This window comes from Sinohyriopsis cumingii, unplaced genomic scaffold, assembly GCF_028554795.1.
Source record: "Sinohyriopsis cumingii isolate HCF-2022 unplaced genomic scaffold, ASM2855479v2 utg002136l, whole genome shotgun sequence".
NCBI lineage: Eukaryota > Metazoa > Mollusca > Bivalvia > Unionida > Unionidae > Sinohyriopsis > Sinohyriopsis cumingii.
This window is the reverse complement of record NW_028316138.1, coordinates 1,066,787-1,087,500: the sequence shown is the minus strand read 5'-3', so window position 1 is coordinate 1,087,500 and position 20,714 is coordinate 1,066,787. Positions and strand designations below refer to the sequence as shown.

General features: G+C 37.5%; 1 protein-coding gene across 3 annotated transcripts in view; it reads left to right on the top strand.

The window, feature by feature from the left end:
- Positions 1–1,061: 1,061 nt before the first annotated feature.
- LOC149771054 (uncharacterized) overlaps positions 1,062–20,714 on the top strand; it is a 57,304-nt gene continuing 37,651 nt past the window's right edge. The window contains exons 1-3 of one of the 3 annotated variants that reach the window (XM_089948884.1): positions 1,198–1,349; positions 5,325–5,550; positions 5,922–6,156. In XM_089948884.1, coding sequence (XP_089805010.1) covers positions 1,339–1,349; positions 5,325–5,550; positions 5,922–6,156 — 472 coding nt within the window. In that variant the 5' untranslated portion in view covers positions 1,198–1,338. Of the gene's footprint in view, positions 1,350–5,324; positions 5,551–5,921; positions 6,157–19,740; positions 19,899–20,714 lie in introns of those variants that run through there. The other 2 variants (XM_089948885.1, XM_089948887.1) reach the window with 2 other exon arrangements.

Below are 20,714 nucleotides of genomic sequence, written 5' to 3'. Positions count from 1 at the left end.
TTACGGGTAAATCATTACAACAGATAATTAAACACTTACATTCATGACAACAAAGACGTCAAATGTTTTATGATCTTGTGTTTGTTTGAATGATAGCCAAAATGAATCAAAAGGTGGCTGAGGGGTTGCGGAAGACTTTTTTTTACTCATGGTACTCCTCTACCGTCACCTGCTCTGTCTAGAATGAAAAAGTTTGATATAAACCTAACTCAGAGAAAATGACTTTAAAAATAATCTTTGACAAATGAAATACATTTATTTATTCCAGGGACATTGGGCTGGCGTGATGCACATTAAAACGTGAACAGAGAAAGAAAAAGTGAACACGGTTATGTACATTTTACCACAACTTAAATTTTGTAGTTATTCTTATTGTTTTAGATGTTCCTCTAAGTAACGAAGAGTGCACGAACTAAATGGAAACAAACTTTACATTATTTCAAACAGATCTTTGCCAAATAACAATAGGAACCCTGAAAGGCCGATTTATCTAAGGCGCTCCTTTCAGATCTCTCTCTCTCTCTCTCTCAATCTCACTGACCCACTGGTCTTCATGTATACCCTATATATGTCATATGTGCGCAAAAAACGGCGCTAAACCCACTACAACAACAAATAACACTAATTGTTTCTAAATTACTAAAGCAAAATATGCGAATAATGAAAATATTTATCTTTTTTAAAAATATATTTACGAAAAAAAAAGAAAATAGTGTGCTTCTCCCACTGGTGTTAATAAACATAAGTTTTATATTCTGTACTGCTACTGTAGATTTGTAATTGTATTTATTAGGAAAGAATTTGTTGATGAAAATATGGGTAATGAGGTCGTGCAAACTATTTACCTCTTTGACTATCAGTTTAACTGAATCTGATGATAATATTAGGATTGGTTGTATTTAATAGAACTAATGCAATCTCCAGTGTCAGGTTTCTCATTTACAACAAAGTATGACACGTCAACATCCTTTACGGCCATACCTAGTCACTTGGACGAATTTAAAACAATGACATTGTGTTATTAATTGCTAATACAAGAGATAAGCAGAGTAAATTGAAATCACAAGACACGCGTGCATTTAGGGAGATTTGGAGTGTCTACCGCCTTTTTTATTCAGCGGCTGTTGAATACCGGCTGTATAGCAACGTACTTCAACACGTGTTGGTTATTTTACGTAAAACTGAGACAATCATGATACGGTTGAGCGCAAACCTCCGGTGAACAAGGCTACATGTGTCGAAACACGTGTCGGATACAAATATATAAGGCTTGGTGTTGTACTGGAAAGTTAAATCACTGGAAGAAAATCGGGACACAAAAGCAGTTCCTCAACAAAAATGAACTTAGGGTAAGTAAAACAATTGGTTTTCATTTGAACAGAGCGTGGTAACTGGAATTGGTTAAAATATGGAACAATGTTTCCCTTATTTTTGATAATTGATAAAAAAAATTAAAATGTAAAAATGAAAAAATTTAACTACTTAATTACTTTATTCGTAAGGTGATTAAAAACCAAGTTCTTGAAAGAACCACATATAGTCACTTACTCAGGAACCAACTTAAAAAAGACCACATTGTGTCTGTCCTATTGAACTGAAGCTACATAAAGGAACAACGAACACAACAAAATATGTTAGCAAGTGCTCGAGCCCACATTTTCAAGCCTTTGTTTATACCAGGTGTTTATGAAGCAACAATTAACACATAATTTCGTTCTAAAAATTAAAACAAATCATATCAGAAACATGGCCAACACGCTGACTAATTCGACCCTGAGGGATACTCTGGCCAGTCTCTGAAAATGCTGAATATTGAGACAAATCACTGATTAATAATTAATTAACATCACCACGGAACCCGGTCCTTAAACAAAGAGAACATTTGAAACTGCAGATGCCGACACTTCGTGGATTTTCAATGTATCTGGCCTTTGTTAAACCTACTGTGCATCTGTTTCAATCCTGTCAGTTTGTTCACTCGCTCTTTCTTCCAGGGGAATAAAATATTACTGCGTCCTTTCAACACTGAAACTTGTAACGTAAATCCTAGGCCTTTGAAATTCTATAACTGTAATAACAGAAGCAAAAAATAAACGATAAAGATCATATACATATATAAATACATTCATAACTTTGTTTCTTGTTCTCATTATTGGGAATCAAACACTATAGGTAAACAATAAATGCACAGCTTTAGAGATAGCGTACAAAGTGACCCGAAGTCTTCGAAATGACATTGATAAATAGGCCGCGTTAAGCAGTGCAACGCTATCGTCATTCTAGTGTGTATCCACGGTAAACTTTACCAATTACGTATATGTCTCTTTTTTATGAGATGCAATCTTTGTTATTACGTTTCTTTTTCAGTTTTAACCTTTTCACTAAAGATTAAAAAAGTACTTGGCTTGCCAGAGTGAAAATTAATGCTCTGTGCATGTCACACTTAATGAGAGTCTTTGTGTATGTTTAGTGTGTCTGGAGGAAGCATTCTTTAGCTCGAAACGCCGTGTAGACCATTTTGTATAAAGAAACATATTTGTAGCATTACCTTTGTATTAAACCATTGTTTCGTTCTACTACATATGATGCAGAAATGACACCAAAGTAAAGTTTCAAGTTACTTGAAGTCTTCCTCCTTAGAAATGAGTTTCGTTTTCTTCTTTCGCTTTTTTTTTATTGTTTCCCTTTTTTTGTCTCTGCTTTGTTTCATATCTCCGTTTTATAACTATGTTGCTCTTGTTCTTTCCCTGCTTTAAATTTTGTGGCATTGTCAACTTCCTACTATGCTTGTTATGCTGTGTTTAATGTCTTTAGCAAAAATTATCATTATCTTGTACTATCTGGTATACCTTGTTTTTCGAAGATGGAGTAGCCTTGATTAGATGAAATATAGTTTGGTCCAGTCGCTACATCAGACTGAACCAGCGAGAACATGATTGGTTCAAACAAGAAAATCCAAAACCGTTATTTTGTTTTTGAGGACTGGGTCTGGTGTTTGAGGAAGGGGACTTTTTCAGATTTTTCCGCTTATATAAGTGTATCACACACACACACACACACACACACACACACACACAGATTAGATGCCTTATTTAGATGAAATATAGTTGGTCCAGTCGCAACATCAGATTGAACCAGCGAGAACATCATTGGTTCAAACAAGAAAATCCCAAACCGTTATTGTTACTTTTGAAGGCTGGGGCGGGTGGTTGCGGAAGGGACGTTTTCAGATTTTTCCGCTTATATCAGTATATCACACACACACACACACACACACACACACACACACACACACACAGAGCTACTGTAACTGGTGGAAGACGAAAAAAATTGAGATATTATTTTCAGATTATTTAACTTTTAATTTTTGCAGCAGGATATGTTTGGATTTTAGTTTATAGGGAAAACGGTATATATTAACGTTAGTAATCATCCCACGAACGCAGTCGCATTTAATCATCCATGGACGCAGTCACATGTAATCATCCCATGGATGCAGTCACCTGTAATCCTCCCATGGACACATTCACATAAAATCCTCCCATGGACACAGTCGCATGTAATCACCCCATGGACACAGTCACATGTACTTATCCCATGAACACAGTCACATGTAATCATCCCACGAACATAGTCACATGTAATCATCCCATGTACACAGTCACATGTAATCATCCCATGGACACAGTCACATGTAATCATCCCATGAACACAGTCACATGTAATCATCCCATGGACACAGTCACATGTAATCATCCCATGGACACAGTCACATGTAATCATCCCATGGACACAGTCACATGTAATTATCCCATGGACACAGTCACATGTAATCATCCCATGAACACAGTCACATATAATCATCCCATGGACACAGTCACATGTAATCATCCCATGAACACAGTCACATGTAATCATCCCATGGACACAGTCACATGTAATCATCCCATGAACACAGTCACATGTACTTATCCCATGGACACAGTCACATGTAATCCTCCCATGGACACAGTCACATGTAATCATCCCATGGACACAGTTACATGTAATCATCCCATGGACACAGTCACATATAATCATCCCATGGATACAGTCACACGATCATCGTTACACATTTCATCTTATTTGGATTGTCTACTCAGCTGAATTGGTTAATCACGTATACCTTGATTTCTTTCGTACGAATCCGGAATCACTGAAGATAGATGAGAACCTTTCACTTGGTCGTAGTGCAAGTGTATCTGCGACGCACGAGTGCATATACCACCGACTTACTTGCATATTTTTTGGTGACGTGTGCTTAGTCATGATGTAATATGGATTGGTGCGTGCAGGCAAGGTGATGGGTGCTGTTTACTACCGGACCTGGGTTCGAATCTCCGTCGAGACTAATTAAAAATTCTCGAACCTGTATGACAGTATTATTTATATTACATATTAGTTAGCCTAGTGTTGTCAAACATTCTCCTGTAGAATCCAGGGACAGCACTTTCCGTTCTGCTGAGTGTATAATTGTAATCCCCCTCCCCTCTCTTTAACCTTCTCCGCCGAGAAAGGAATCACAGTCTATTCGGACTATCTTAGCTATTTCTACGTTTGATTTATTTCTCACTCTTGTAAACAAATATGTGACCTAGATTTACAAAAGAAACAACAACACAAATATTATAATTCGATAATACGTAACTTCTCGGTAAACCCTTGTTTTCTAAATAGCCACGACGGTCCAAAATGGCGTGATTGATATACATTCGAGGTATGAAATATATATTTGACCTGGAATTGAGAATGTGTACCTATGTTTACAGTGAGGTTATATCGACGACATCAAAAGTAATGACCAGAATGGGCTTCTGCTATATCATTTGTTTCTTGTCTAATACAATTTGCATGCAATAGTTTTGTTTGGTTCTCAGACATTTGCAGATAGTGTGTATGTTAGAATGTCAGAATGGGATTCTTCAAACGCTCTCAAACTTATCTTACCATTACGACGTTACTCAGAATTCAAGGCTAGTTTTGTTGTACAACCTGCTGTACAATCTGTGCATGTTTATTTCTCCCTTCATAAACCTACGCCAATTTATAAATCTTAAGAATAACTGGAGTTCAGCAAGAATATACCAAGTGTATAATTGTTCACTTGTGCAAAAGAATGTTTATGCCCTGTTTTGTTGTCACATATTTTTCTTATACAAGAATGTGAAATAAATCAAGCGCCAAAAGACTAGATACCGGAACTAAATACTAAATAAAATCAAGAAATATATAAGTAGAAATGAGAAAAAATTCCAGCACACAAAAATACATTTTTCTTTATTTAGATTATTTGCTGCCTACGGGCTTATTGCCATGACAATTGCTTACGTCACGCCATGTACAGAAGGGACTTTAAGTGTGCCCGCGGTATACGTGGGAAGCTCATGGCCTGTGGGGGATGGCGTCCACTATAGAGCGCAGGCCCGATGTAGTCTGGCAGTGTCTGAAGTTATTCTGCCAGGACAAGTCTACATAAATCTGACTTTTAGCCAAAAAACGTCTGGTTTTCAGGTAATTTAATGTCTGTCATTATGTGTGTCTGTGAGCATATCTTTCATTTCGTATCATTCCTTTAAGTCCGTTCTTTTCTCTCCATTTTCTGTCTTATCTTCTATTTCCTTTCCGCTTGAACTTTATCGTTCTTCTCTCTCTTTCATCTCTCTCTCTCTCTCTCTCTCTCCCTCTCTCTCTCTCTCTCTCTCTCTCTATATATATATATATATGTTTTCTCTTATACCCGCATTGGCCTAGCCGAAACTCGAAATAGGTGAAATGTCGGCAGTGGTCTATAAAGGCCAGCGTCTTAATGGCTTTTGGGTAGTCAATCTGTACGTGTATTTCTCAGTTTTCTGTTGATTATAGACTGTTTCGCCTTTTTCCAGCACTGGATAGGACACCTAGTGTCATCAAACAGTGATGGGTATTGGTACTACGTAAACAATCTTTACTACCAAAATCCACCAGTTATGAATTACGAATTTCAAGTCAATTTTGATACAATGACACCACCACCTGCAGTATGTGTCAGTCCTCTCATGGAGTATGGAACTGCAACTACCACTTCAACGAGTGCCAGCACAACCAAGCAAGTAGTTACTACGGCTCAACCCTCTACATGTAAGTCGATGCTGCTAAATTTGTAACACATTATTCTTTTGTATTGTGTTCTCTCTTCTGGCTTCTTTTATGACAAGCAAAACTGCCGTGTGTGTGTGTGTGTGTGTGTGTGTGTGTGTGTTGTATTTGGTGTAAACCGAGGACATTCATGAGATTACACACCAACATACCGAGGACACACATCCAGCCGAGGACGTCATCAGTTGGAAAATGGTAAAATCTTGCTTCTACCAACTATTTTAGCCTAGAATTACGTAAATTCATGATTTGTAGGAAGGTCCCTGTTTACACGCTTGGTGCTTTTTCGCGATTTTAGAGTGTATCTTTCTTCCAAAGCTGGCGATACACACGTTCGAAACCATTTCATCGATTGCCCGGTGGAAAACTTGTAGAGACATCTCCGCAAACAATTTATAAGTTGCACAAGCATATTATCTCCCTTTAGATCAATGTATCAAATACCAACTACTTAGCTTTAACTACAAGAAAAGCTGGTGCATATAACAGTCCCTGGTATTTTTATCATTAATATTTAAAGCATGTGAGACAATAATGTTCGGAAACTCACGATACATTTATGCTTTACACGTCCGATACAGGCAAATAAATCTACGACATGTACGAAAGAAGTACATCAAAATGCTATTGGAAATACACATGAATTCATTGTCGAGTTGTACTGAAATTGCCTAATTATCCGACACATCTGTAATTTTAAAACGTCGTATTTGCGGTGAGGTTTTACACACGTAAAGAGATTGAAAAGACATCTTTGACATGCAAAATTTCTTTTATGATTTTTAGATGAGCTATATCCGCCCCTATGTCATCATTTGCATATTTAGTATTCAAACAGGAGAGAACAGACGTGAATCAAGTGAAAAATCCCATTAAGATGAAATCGAATTATCACGAATCGAATTTGGAAGTTACACGCACAGAACTTCAGTAAATATATAGAAAGATAAACATAATATACAGAGGTCAAACATTTATCATCAAGATGATCAGTCCCAAAATGAAACATTTAATTACAGCGATATGTTTTTCATTATCGCGCTCTTAAGACCTGTGACTACACGTGCAAGCAATCATAAACTGTTGAACGCATTACATTTTCTTTTAAATGTATATGCTTGCTTCTGTTGGAGATTTGATGACTTTGATTAACATATCATGAAAAGTGTTTGTATCCATAGTTCTGTTGTAAACGAAGTCTTATTAATACAACACACCAAATGTAAACAGTTTTCAGCACCAGACGCTTTCTTGCAAGCGCTAATATGTGACGTCATGAGTTAAAAATTGACGAAACAGATCAAAGGTTTGGAATCACGTCATGACGTGATCGCACTTTGTTTTCAATTAGTCTCAAATCGAAGTTTAGTGTAAATGCCATTATAGCGGGTGATTGTATACCATATGATTCGACCGTTGTCAACGACAACGGTATAGTTTAAATGCAGTTTACCATATTCATTACAAACATTTCAGTGGCATCATTATAATAGTCGTTTATATCAAACTGACGTATAACTGAAAACTATAACGCAATGGATTGAAACTCATTTAGCATTTAGTCGCCAGTGATTTAAGTTTTTATTCGTCACAGTCTAACGTTAGTTACATACAAAAATATGAGGAATAAAACCGCCCTTGTCAAACTATCATCTAACCATTGGGATTGTTTTACCTTTGCCACACTTCCAAAGCTTGTTGGCTAAGCATCAGTCTTAAAAACGGCTACGAATCGTACTAAAAGACCTTTACGTCAAACTGAGGCAAGCACATATTTATCAGAAAACAGAGCTCCACCAATCAAAAGCTACTAATACTTCACACCCTTTGACCTTTACATGAAATGTCTACCGTCAGGAAATCAACACTGGGTTAGTTTTTAGGTTCTTTTCTTTTAAATAAAGATCCTAATGTTAAAATATTAGTATTTTTTTTCCCACTGTGATATCATTGTTTCACAGTTTTGTCGATCTTCAAGGAGTGTGTTGTTCCAAATATCATAACAGTTACCAAATTGTATCTCAGATATATATATATATATATATATATATATATATATATATATATATATATATATATATATATATATATATATATATATATATATATATAGAAGTTACATGTCTGTGTAATTCACTCCAATGTCTATTCCCATTCGCACGTGCTTTGTTGCAATCGTCAGGCAAAATACAATTTGAGCAAACCGGACATTTTCTTTTTTTCCTAACTAAAATATCCACTATTCTCGTATCGGCTAACTTACGAATTCTGAGTGTCTCAAACTTAAGACTGGCAAACTCCATGGATGAATAGAGTCCAGTATATATGGTCAGTCTCTCGAGTTTCTGAGCACAGACGAAATATGGATGCTAACAAATTTAATGAATCACACGCAATGCCAGCTTTAAAGATATTCGAGATTTTGCTTCCATCAGCATACAATATTTCAGTGTGTTTCATAAAGCAGTGTCGCCCATCATGCAAGGAACTGCTATTTAATGCGAATATGTAATGTCGGACGCAATCACAGCACAGGCGATATACAAATTGCAAGTTTTTCTCTGTGTTTGCACATAGCTAATACGACGTAAACATATGTGAAAGAATGTTTGTTACTCGCATTTCTGTAGATTTAGAACAGTGCAAATAAACATTTCTTAATTTGTTAATTTATTATAAGAAAATGCATACTACAAAAAAGATAGTTCATTTTAAAGATTGGAAATCAGTTACAGAGTACAGTTAGTGTTTGAATTTTGAACTGGTCTATGTCTCTGGTTATCAGTAAATTGCCGTTACCTTAACTTCAAAATATTATATATCTGCCCATAATAATGTGGATTTCCTCAATTTATACATTTGAATGTCATGAGGTATACTGTATTCATATATGGCTCTATATATTCAAATTTTGTACCAGCTATGGAATCCACGAAAACTGGCACCAGGCTAACAATAATCATTTCAGTAAAAAAATGTCCCATCAGTTTTTTTGTTGTAAGCTTTTAGCATTTGCGAAGGCTTTCTTGCTATGCTACAAACTATTTATAACCCTGTGGTTCATGGAATAATATTAGAAGAGAGAGAGAGAGAGAGAGAGAGAGAGAGAGAGAGAGAGAATGTATATGGTGTGTTATAGTTAGGCGTAAGGAATTCGCGGATGTTCGGACAAATATTTTTAGAGGAACATGAATTATAATTCTTACTTCACACCTCCCATACATTTATGATGATTTGAAAGGCCCCTCATCTTTAGGTAGAATCATCCTCGTGACTGTGCGTTTCTGAGGTGAAACGATGCAGGTTGAAACGATGCAGTTCGTCTCGTACCATATATAAACAACGTGTGGCAACGTCGAAAGGTTGGCAACGTCGAATGGCAAAATTTTGTATTTGTACTGACCTACACAAACTCTTTTAAAACAACATAATATTTACAGATTACATAGCTTGCTTTTACAAAGTTTTCCATAGTCTCCAGCGGCCAAAATGATCGGAACCTACAAAATCTTGGCACTTGCAACAGTCATCCAGTATATAGAACACTAATAAGCATTCCTTTTTGTGGTAAGAAAGCATATGTACCATAATGAGTTGATGAAAACCAAAGTTTTCTTCCTTTTTTTCTTCTTGAAAACATTGGTAATAAAAGCCAACTTCAGAAACTATAAATATTTTTCACCCTAGAAGCCACTGCGGCTGTTATGCATTCAGGCCCTTGCTCTAAAAAAAAGTATGTGCTATGTCCTCAGAGGCGTGAGCCGAAATAATGGACGTTTCAAGCCACACCTTACGATGTTGTTGTAGGGTTTAACGCCATGTATTTTTAGGACATGATAAACTATATATGGCGGCCAGTATAACTGGTTGAGGAAACCCCCGCGAAGAAAAACCGACCAACTGGAAGTTCCTTGCAAACATTCTCAAGTGCGCACATTGGCTGAACCCGAGACTCTAACCCAAACATGCAGAGTTGAGATGGCAGTGATCTACAACAATGTGCGATATAATACCTGTGATGTAGGACCAACATTAAACAGAGGTCAAGTAAGCAGCGTAGCTAAGTTCGACCAGTTGTATGCTGAACCATGCGTTACATATGGATGAACTGAAATTATTTTTATTTCAAATTATAATGTAATATTCTAAGTTCTTTCATACCAATTTACCCGGAAGGAAACAGAAACATCCTTCTCTCAGATCGTTCACAATGAAAATTATATATTCGGTACTCACTGAACCATTTGCTACGAAATATTCGTGTTCTGTCTAAACCTGATAATGTTTATCTTTATTACCGAATATCAGTTTCTGACTCAGCAATATCCTGTAACAGCCATGCATATTAACTTGTAATCTATCAGAAAATAACATGTACATATGCCATTTTTAAACAATGACATTTATATGTACGAAAATGTGTATTAGATTTTAAAATAAGTACGACAATATTTAAAATGAAGTATAGAGTTATATTCCCGACATATTCTTCTCACTGACCCAATAATTTGCAACGATCATAATATGACCAGTTTTCGAAATTAAAGATCTTACAACCAGTCACTCAGCCACCAAAAGCCCCTGCCTCCATTGGTTACTTCTTACGACCAATCTGATTAAAATCAGATCTCCGTTGTCCGACATGTTTATCCTTCAGCGACCGCGTATTAGTCGTGTTCTGCTAACCATTGTTATTACCATAGTCCAGGTATTCCAGTCCGACGTGCTGAAAGAATTTTCGCTTGTCGATAGCGCGAAAGCGTTTTCGTGACACCACTTTGTCCATGCAGTCGTAATCTTTTGGTGTGCCTCGTCGTCTTCCTTTCAACCAAACCATCTTCGTTTGACGTCGAATGTTCTCACGATGGTATCCACGAGGTCTGGATGTAATTCGTGAATTATGTCGTAGACGATCCCCTCGATGGTTTTGACTAACCGTACTGACGACTCTCGATCGTTGCAAAATTTAAAGACCGTCCATTATCGATCGATGGCCTCTCTGAGTTGCTGCAGTTGGATGTGCCCCATAGACTAATGAGACCTTTTCACGTCGTGATGTTTCCATCTCTCGCGAGCCTCTTCCAAAGATGATCTATCCACGTTTCCCACCTCGTTAAACTCAGCATGCACTCCGGTGTCCTGCTTAAGCACTTACTGGTAGTTTTCAGCGTACGACGCATCCTCTCTATAAGTATCGTCAGACAGCAACCAGTACAGCTCCGTAGCTATGCGCACGATTTCTGCCATGATCTATACAAGATCGCATTTGATCTAAATAAGATCATCCAGAGTAAAAATCTGAAAATAACATCCAGAGTAAAAATCTGAAAATAACTCAAACCGGGATTGGGGAGTTCTGCTGTGAATGCCATGAACGTAAATTTGGAATATTTCATGCACGTATTTGAGGCCGCAATGAAAAATTCGAGCATTGTATATTATCCTGTTGTGGCTGAACCGGCATCCGAGGTAGTATCGGATTTTACACCGTCGAGTCTCCACGTGAGAATTCTTTCGCTGCTACTATGTTGTCCTCGTATCCTAAATTTCCATATCGCCACTGCTTCGGTAGGCTGTATCTGAATCCAAATATAAGAAGTGACGCCATTAATCGCCCACTCAAATTCCAGGAGCTGCCACAAGATCTGTCGAAAATATCAGATAGGCTTTGAACGATGACGAGTATTCGGACGACTCTGAAACAACAACGCCACATCTATTATCCGTGTTTCCGTAGAGAATTGGAATATATCTCACATTGTTTCTGACGAGGCGCGTGTCCATGTACATTTGTGTAGCTACTTAGTTGTTGGCTGCGGGGAGATAAACTGTCACTACCATTATAGCACCCACTTCCGCGGTGACAGTTCCCGTGAGTGTTCCACCCATCGTGGATAATTTAGTATTTCCAAATGAGTTGAGCTGGGTATACGAAATCGATTGTGTGTTATCAGTGATTGGCCACGTGGCAGGAAGTCCATACAGCTTTTGGTTTTGCACAGACATTGTTCTGTACAGAGTAATTTGACTATCAGTATCTCCACCAAAGAGAAATAACTCGAGATGTTGACGCGAAATACTTCTACTGTTTGAACCGTGATGGGAGAGTAATTTCCACTTGCCATTCTTTCGATCCAGAGGAAAAGATCTGAACACCTGTCTCCATTAGGCTGAAGGCCTCAACGCTCATGGGACCCGATAGACTCGTCGTGCTGATGCATCGTCAAGCGACTTCTGTCGCTAAACACAAGGCTGGGCGAAAAGGTCTCCTTTTTAACTTAACCGCATCTCAGTTGTCCAAACTAGGAGAATTTATCAGATCTTTGTTAGCACAGATCGCTGGATCTTTACTGCCAGGATTACTCGGACTCGGAAAAGGACTCCTGCTGCCGGGGCCACGCATGGGAAAGGCATGAGAAAAAAAGGTATTAAGCAACGAACGATGTAGAGTATTTCGATTAGTTTGGTTTACCTCCTCCCGATGAAGTCGTGCAATATCTCAAAACAGCGCAAAAAGGAGCTGTATATTTATAGGCTACTGCATTTGGATGGGGAAAATAATAACGAGGTTTTCGGATGAAAATATTGCAAGACCTTGGGAGTGCATTATATCCATCCGACAAAACAAGTGTATATGTTCCCATACAAAGGCAGTAAACCTTTTATTATATGCTCATTTTCTTATTCTACCTAAGGCTTAATTATATAAGCAAAAATGCACTACAAGAAACAAAGTAACTGAATGTATGCCGTATTCCAAACTAAATACTCAAGCGCAGATTCATAATTACATAACAGCAACATTATTAATGTGCACATAACTCCGCCCAGATAAATTTGAAATTAGTCGCGCGCTAGACATAACATTCGAAAGAAAATGGCGTTTTGGTCTACTTGAAATTTAGAGTCATATTGTAAATGAAAGTGTGTTTCTGTTCTGTCATTGAATGTTTGAAATCATAATGTGGGAAAACTATGAAGTCTTTCAATTGCAATTATCAAAAAGACGCCGTGGAATATAATATTTATTTCATTTTGAATGCAGTAAGGAGAATGTATTTGCACTTGGAATATAGTCGAAATTACAGTATAATTTTGAAATGTGTAATCAAGCTTGAGAACCCATGACATGGTTCATGTAATTCGGATTTGCAGAACTAAGAAAGTACATTTTGAGGAAATTCAGGATGTAAAACTGTAAGTATATTTTTGCCATTAATATTACCAGCTAAAGAAGTCAGTTTTTGCCTTGTCACTTGCATTTTATTTGTAGGGACCCATCAATTTTATGAAATCTGGCGTCTATCGCTAGACTAACTCCGAAACATTGTATCAAGAAAGTTAACGCTCAATGTGACAAAACAGCTGGTGTGTGGCAGTTCACGAAACATCTGCTTTAGTTCATTCTGAAACAATTTTAATCAACCAAAACGTAAAGCGCCTACTACGTGAGTGTACATGAATTATTTACATAGTAGTTCCTAATACTCTATTGGGCACACGTGAGTTTAATATGATGTGCACGTGATTGTAATATCGAATAAAATGAATGATTCTGACAATGTAAAGTCAACGGAGAAAAAATATGAGCACATCACAAAACTCGTTACAACTTCAAAACATCGATGATAGCATCTGTGGATGGTACTACATCGACAACATCTCAAATGGACAGGAGGGACAATCTACCGTTGAGGTTGTTTTACAACTTTCAAAATATTATCCACTCGTCATATAACCATCATGATCTCGTGGTGTCTCAAGTGTAAAGCCATAACGGAGAGTGTCGACCCCGTCGAGTGGGTCACCAATAATCATCGGTATACGATCAAGTCGAAATGTGCTGTGTGTGGTTCTAAAAATGCACACATTGTCACCGCTAAATCTTAGTGCCATGACTATGTATACAAAATGCACCACCGCGTGCTCGATACGAGCTGCGAGGATCTTTGCGTGGAAAGAATTATGTGAGTGGGAGACTGTAAAGGATGTGGACATCTACACATTTCTGGGAGGAGCTATGGATGTTCATGCCCCCGTCAGAAAGCTTCCTAAACCTCATGGTGGAAGGACGTTGCCAGGACATAAATATGCAGGTCGATGAAATCGCTTAGAACAACAACTGGATGAAAACGATCAGCCACTACCAGGTCAGGAGCCCTACAACGGTGTCAATGGCATCGCGATGCATCACGATATCTGTTACAGAGATCATCCTGACGATAAAGCAGGATGCGATCGAGTCATGCTGAGAGACTTAAAGGAATTCAAGCCTAGCACGTTCAGAGAGCGTGTAGATCGAGCATCATTAGCACTAAACATAAGCTCGGTATATGTGTGAAAACACTAAACAACAATACCATAATCGGGATTCCAGGCATAGACATGTCTGAAGAACCGGCAATGAAATTGCTGGCAGAGGAACTGCATAAAATCCGCAAGCAAGCATTTTCCACGACGCGGTCATCGCCGTGGACATATACGATATTTGGTCAGCAGGTCTCGTTGATATGAGAGATTAGATCGCGTACAATGATCATTTCCGTTATCATGACAGTCATCGATGTCTTTAGTAAATTATGCATTCCTCTCAAAAACAAAAAAGGAACATCCATCGTGGAGGCGCTGGATAGCATCATAGTCACACGAAAGCCGAATTAACTCTGAGCAGATCACGGAAGTGAATTTTATCACAGTGCCATCGCAGACTGGTTTAAAAATTATCATCATCTTGTACAGGACACGTAATCCCCTCAAATCCCATGTCGTTGAAAGATTTATCAGAGCTCTCAAAAATCTCATGTAGAAGAAATTCAGCAGCGATAATACCAACTGATACTTAGAATTTTTGCCAGACATCGTCGACCAATATAATCATACCTGACATCAAAGCATCCGAATGACTCTAGCGGAAGCCTCTTCCATAAACCAAAAACAAAAGGTCACAGTGGCCTTATTTTTAGATCAAAATTCAAAGTAGGGGATCACGTCAGAAACAGTAGACAAAATATACCTTCGAAAAACGATACACTCCTAACTGGACTGAATACGTCTTTGTGATCGATACCAATCAGAAAACCATTCCCATTACCTACACACTCAAAGATTCTCCAGGGGAACCCATCCAAGGGTCTTTTTACGAACAGGAATTACAATAAAACATGGTGATAAAGTTGGGCCAGAACCCATTTTCCTATACTACTAATGTAACCCTTGACCAGAATGAACAGATTTGGTAAGGTCAAAAAGGAAAGAAATTTATTAAAGCGTTTAGTATGGTTTTAGTTATAATATTCCTCAAAGGAGTTGCCTTTACAAATCTTGTGGGCGCACACATAGGCAATAAGTATTGGTTGCGTGACTTGGTCTTAGGTAAGGAACCAGTGCAGTCTACCATTATTCTGCTAAATGGCTCGCCAGATGCAGGAATATTCTGATTGGGTTTTCTTGTCATTTGACAAGATATACCGTATCAAGAACCACCACTTTTAATTTTCGGGCAATACAAATGATTCACAATATTGTGATAAGTCTTGCTGACTCCAAATGACGAATCATGGGAGTTTCATGAGCTAGACAAATAATTTCCTGTTGATATTGCTTAGGAACAACCATTTGATAGCTCACTGACCACTTCTTATGTTGCGTACTACAATGATTCCATTTGCGGATTTGATTTAACAATTATTCGGTTTGATTAATAACGCAATGGGTACGGTGGTGGGTGCAAACATTAACCATAATGATACAATCATCAGAAGGATGTGATGAAATTGCTTGGGATAATTTTGAGTTAAACCTCCACGTGCATGCAATAGCTTTTGTCTGTGTTATTTGTTTCAAGATGAAAAATCTGTTTGTTATTCATTCTAGATTAAATCTATGTGAACCAATACTCCAGAAGCAAAACGAAACCTTTTCAGCTTTGAACAGCGGTGTTTCAAATTTGTATTGTTTACTTTATTATTAAAACACAATACACATCAAACAGAAAATGCAGATCTAGCATATCCTTTGAATACCCTGTACATATTTATGTGAGTGAACTGTGGCTGATTATTTGATGTTTTACGCGCGTGATTAATCAAGCTTTTCCCAGGGTACAATAATTAAATACGTTCTGATTCAATCAATGTATCAGAATATGCACATATGATAACCCATAACTACCATTTTGCTTGAAAAGACAATATTAGCTGTGAATCATTCACTTTTCAAATTCTTTGGACATTTTATATGGAATACCAAGTTGTCATTGTCCAATATCAAGCAGTGGATGTGTTTCAGGTCTCCGTGTTTGAAAGTACTGTCATTTGTCTTACTGCCGAAACATATCATCTTTTGATAGATCTGCTGCCATTAATAGATAATTAACAACACATAAAGTACGACAAATTGAAGTACTGCAAATATATGTGCGTTTGATTTTTAAATAACAGAACGGCATTTTTCTATTTCTAAATAAGAAAACAGTGTTAAGATATAGAAACCACCACGTTTTCCTCACTTTACTGGACAATATACTTTCAATATAATAAATAGGTTTGAACATTAAAATACAAATATTTTGCTGCCAGTACTATTCTTAAACATTGTTTGTGTCTGCTACATTCAACCTATTTTCCTCTGAGCACGGATGCACACCAGATTGTTCTGTAAGTAAGAATAATATGTGGCCCAGACGATATTAGCTTTTCAACTATTTTAATCTGTTTCTGTTTTTATAATAGATCGTTGTGCATCTTACCGATTTCAGCCTGTTATTGTTATTATTATTATCATTATGGAGAAAGACAATTACCATAACGCTTCTGTAAGCATAACTTTTCTTTGTCTAATTTTACTCTACCACGTTCTTCCTAAATAATACAGTGAAAGGCATACATTTGGAGCCTCAATATATGCTAAATTTCAATACTGTCATAAACATATGAATAGAAGAACTTTTCTACTAGTTTTTAAATACAAATAATCTGCTCGCTAAGAGAATCCGACGCTATTTGATTACTTGCATTGATTATAAGTTCTGTTTTGTTAGTCATTCTCCATTGGGAATAATTTATCAAATTCAGTTTTGATGAACAACATTAATACAACAATTTCAACTCAGTGACATGGTAGCTAGTAACACCGGAGTGAAATGGTTTTTTGGTTGCTTTGGTCTTTTAAGGCAGAGCAACACAAGAAGGTTATTTATTGCCAAGGCAATTGGAGTAAAGTGCTCTACTCAGGGACACACCACGATAGCAGGTGTGTCCCTGAGTAGAGCAGTAGGATTCGAACTCATTCCATTTGATAAGGCGGTAAGATTCGAACCCACTCCTTTAAATCTCGAGTACAGAACTGAGGCACCCCGCAACCTTGATGTAAAGTAAGGGTTCTTACTGTCAGTTGTGTACGTTCGAGTCTTATTGACAGGTCGGGGACTAGACAGAGCAGTAGCAACACAATTAAACACCCTTTTCTCACCATTGTGTATCCTGGTGTTGGATCCCCGGCTCAGGCAAATGCTTTGGTAAAGTAGTCGCCCACCAATGGCTGGTGGGTGTCTCTGTTTTCTCCGATTTTCCCACTGTAAAAGACAACACTACGTCAATATTTGATCTGTGGGGAATGCTTCATATAAGTTGCGTAAACTTATTATTCAATCGAGGTACATGTATAAAGAGTTAGCGCTTATGTAAAAATCACTATGGAATTTATTGCCCTAGTGCTCGATGGTGGAAAGACAAGATTGAAGGAAATGTAATTGTAGTATCAGTTGCCAGTTTTGATTTATTACTTGCTGCACCTGGTTTGCATGTACAGGAGAGTATTATGTGAGTGTTTGCACATGTGTGTATGTGTATCGTGATAATATTTGACAATGTTATGCCTATCATTTATTGCTGTTTTTGTTATTCGGATATGACTTTCCAAACATTTTCTGTTGGCAGGTTTGACACGATATCTTATTCTTATTTTGACGACGTCGCATGTTTGTGCACGCACACTGACCCTTCCCCCTTGGGATTTTAAAACACACATTTTGAGTCTCGCCTCCCATCCCCCACTATCTGCAACACTGTCGGGGAACATGGTATTTATGTAAAAATTGTCACATAATTAGCGTTGTTAGCAAATAACGTTTACTTAGAGAGTGACTTATGATCTTGATAATTTATGTCTTTTAATACGGATGGGGATTGGACGATGAGTATGCTGTAGTCCCACAAGCATCATAGTTTCATAAAATCCATACTGAACTTCTAACCTTCTCTTAATATTACCCTCCCACCGTTATCCTACACATTAGATAACAGATGAATGTTCAGATGCGTGAAATACGGCATTACACAATTTTATCTTTTTGTCGTCATTTTAGCTCTGTATAGGTCTTGATGATAGTGATTTTAAAAGTGTATCAAACCATTTGAATATTACGCTTTCAAACAATATAATAAGCTTATATAGATATTGATTGCAAAAATTCAAATTTGTGTCCTAATTGTATACAGATCGGTTACCTGTTGCTTATAACACTACGTCAAAATTATATACTTAAGGTCTTATGATTTCTTACTAAAAGCATTGCCTATGCTATATTGGACAATTTGGAAAAGATTGTTTAGTGGAAAAGATATCTTTGTTTGGAACTTAATCAATCATGATCTTATTTACGACTGCATGATATAATTCATAATTCTTATGAACTTCCGCCCATATAAGTACCGCTCGAACCGTGATATCCCGAGCACAATTCCGAGGCATTCCCTCTCCGATACGGAGTAGTTCTTCTCGGCAGCAGACAGTTTCCGACTGCCGTACGCGACAGGAAAAAGCAACCCCCTCGTGCTTTTGCAGTAATACTGCTCCCAGGTCCGTGTCACATGCGTCAGTGCGGAGCACGAAGTCTTTGGACAGATCTGGTAGATGGACAACAGCGTCGGATGTCAACCTATCTTTCAGCGTTAGGAAAGTCTGCTCACACGCATTCGTCCAAATAACTTTTCTTTGGACGCGTTTCCCGGTCAGGTCAGACAATGGTCCTGCACTCGCACTGAAATTGGCCACATACCTCAGGTAATACCCGGATAGTCCCAGGAATGACTTCACCTCAGTTTTCGTGGTGGGGCGTGCGACGTTTCTCAGCTACTCCATTTTTGAATTCTCTGGGGACTCTAGCCTACGGCAATGTATAGACATCAAACCATGGCTTGTAATAATACCTTAGTTTATATATGACTTGCTAACTGGGGCTGAGCAAACGTGACACTCAAATGGTAGTGCATCAGTCTAAACTTAGAACGGTTCCAAGTAACAGCCTCAGTCTGGATGCACATATTTCCCCAATGTAACACTATTTGACTGGCAAAAGATCAAGTAATTGTTTTAGTAAAATTTGCATTTAAGATGTAGTCATGTCAATTATTTACATAGTTTGTTATTTAATGATGACTTTCACACAAAAATATATTTTAAAGTGAATGTGGAATTATAAGTTATCGTTGGAAACAAGTTCAAACTTATGATCTTTGAGGGGTTTGCATTACTCGAACACATCCGGGATTGACAGTGAAATTTCGTGTTTGATATCAATTCAATTTAATGAACACATCCTGGTGGAGTACGGAGTGTATTTATTTACATACTCGATACCTCGTCTCATATTATCAGAGCTGATATGCACATAACCAGGTTCCTTTGTTCTACTTCTTTGGTTCTATTAGTGATTGTCTCAACAGGTAAGATTACCGTCTTATGACTTAAATAACAGGTCTGTGCCATACTTGGCTAAATCTGTCCGAAATGTGAGAGAAGAGTTATATCTTGTACACACTTAACGGAGAACTTAGTAGATGTCAAATTGGCAATTATGCTAAACTAGTGATATTTTCTCAATGCAGAGACAGACCACGCCTGCATTTTTTTCTTGACATTAACCAAAGCTTTACCTACGCGTTTAGTTTGGTTAGTTCGTTACGAAGATATTTCTGCGGTGTCATATGAAACTTGTCTGAAATTTCTGAAATTGTTCTATCAAATTTATTCATTGTTCAACACGTAACTTTAATTATTTAATAGAAAAATTGCATCTATTTAGCAATGTTTCGCTTCACAGTGTTTCAAATTCTGAAAATGATCTCAGATTATTACAAACACTCCTGATGTGTGCCTTTGACTATTCATGTATTGATCTTTTGCACCTCTTGATTTGACCCTCGTACGCTGAACTTAGACAAATACTAAGGTGCAATAGTGCAACATATCTATAACAGATGGTATGAAGTGGAGGGGTATTTGTGATGGCATTGGTCACATACCTCAATATGTCACTAGAATATACCGATAGAAGGGTTGTAAACCTATCTCGATAAGAGCAATGTGGGTGGACTGTATCACTTTTCTTACTTAGTATACATATATTGAGTGCAAATATTACAAAATAAACAGTACCATTACTCATTTTATAGACCGGGTTAAATACATTACACCCATCAATTAAATTTATGCTCAATGTGTCTAAAACTAAAACTAAAAGTAATGATATCACTACTACG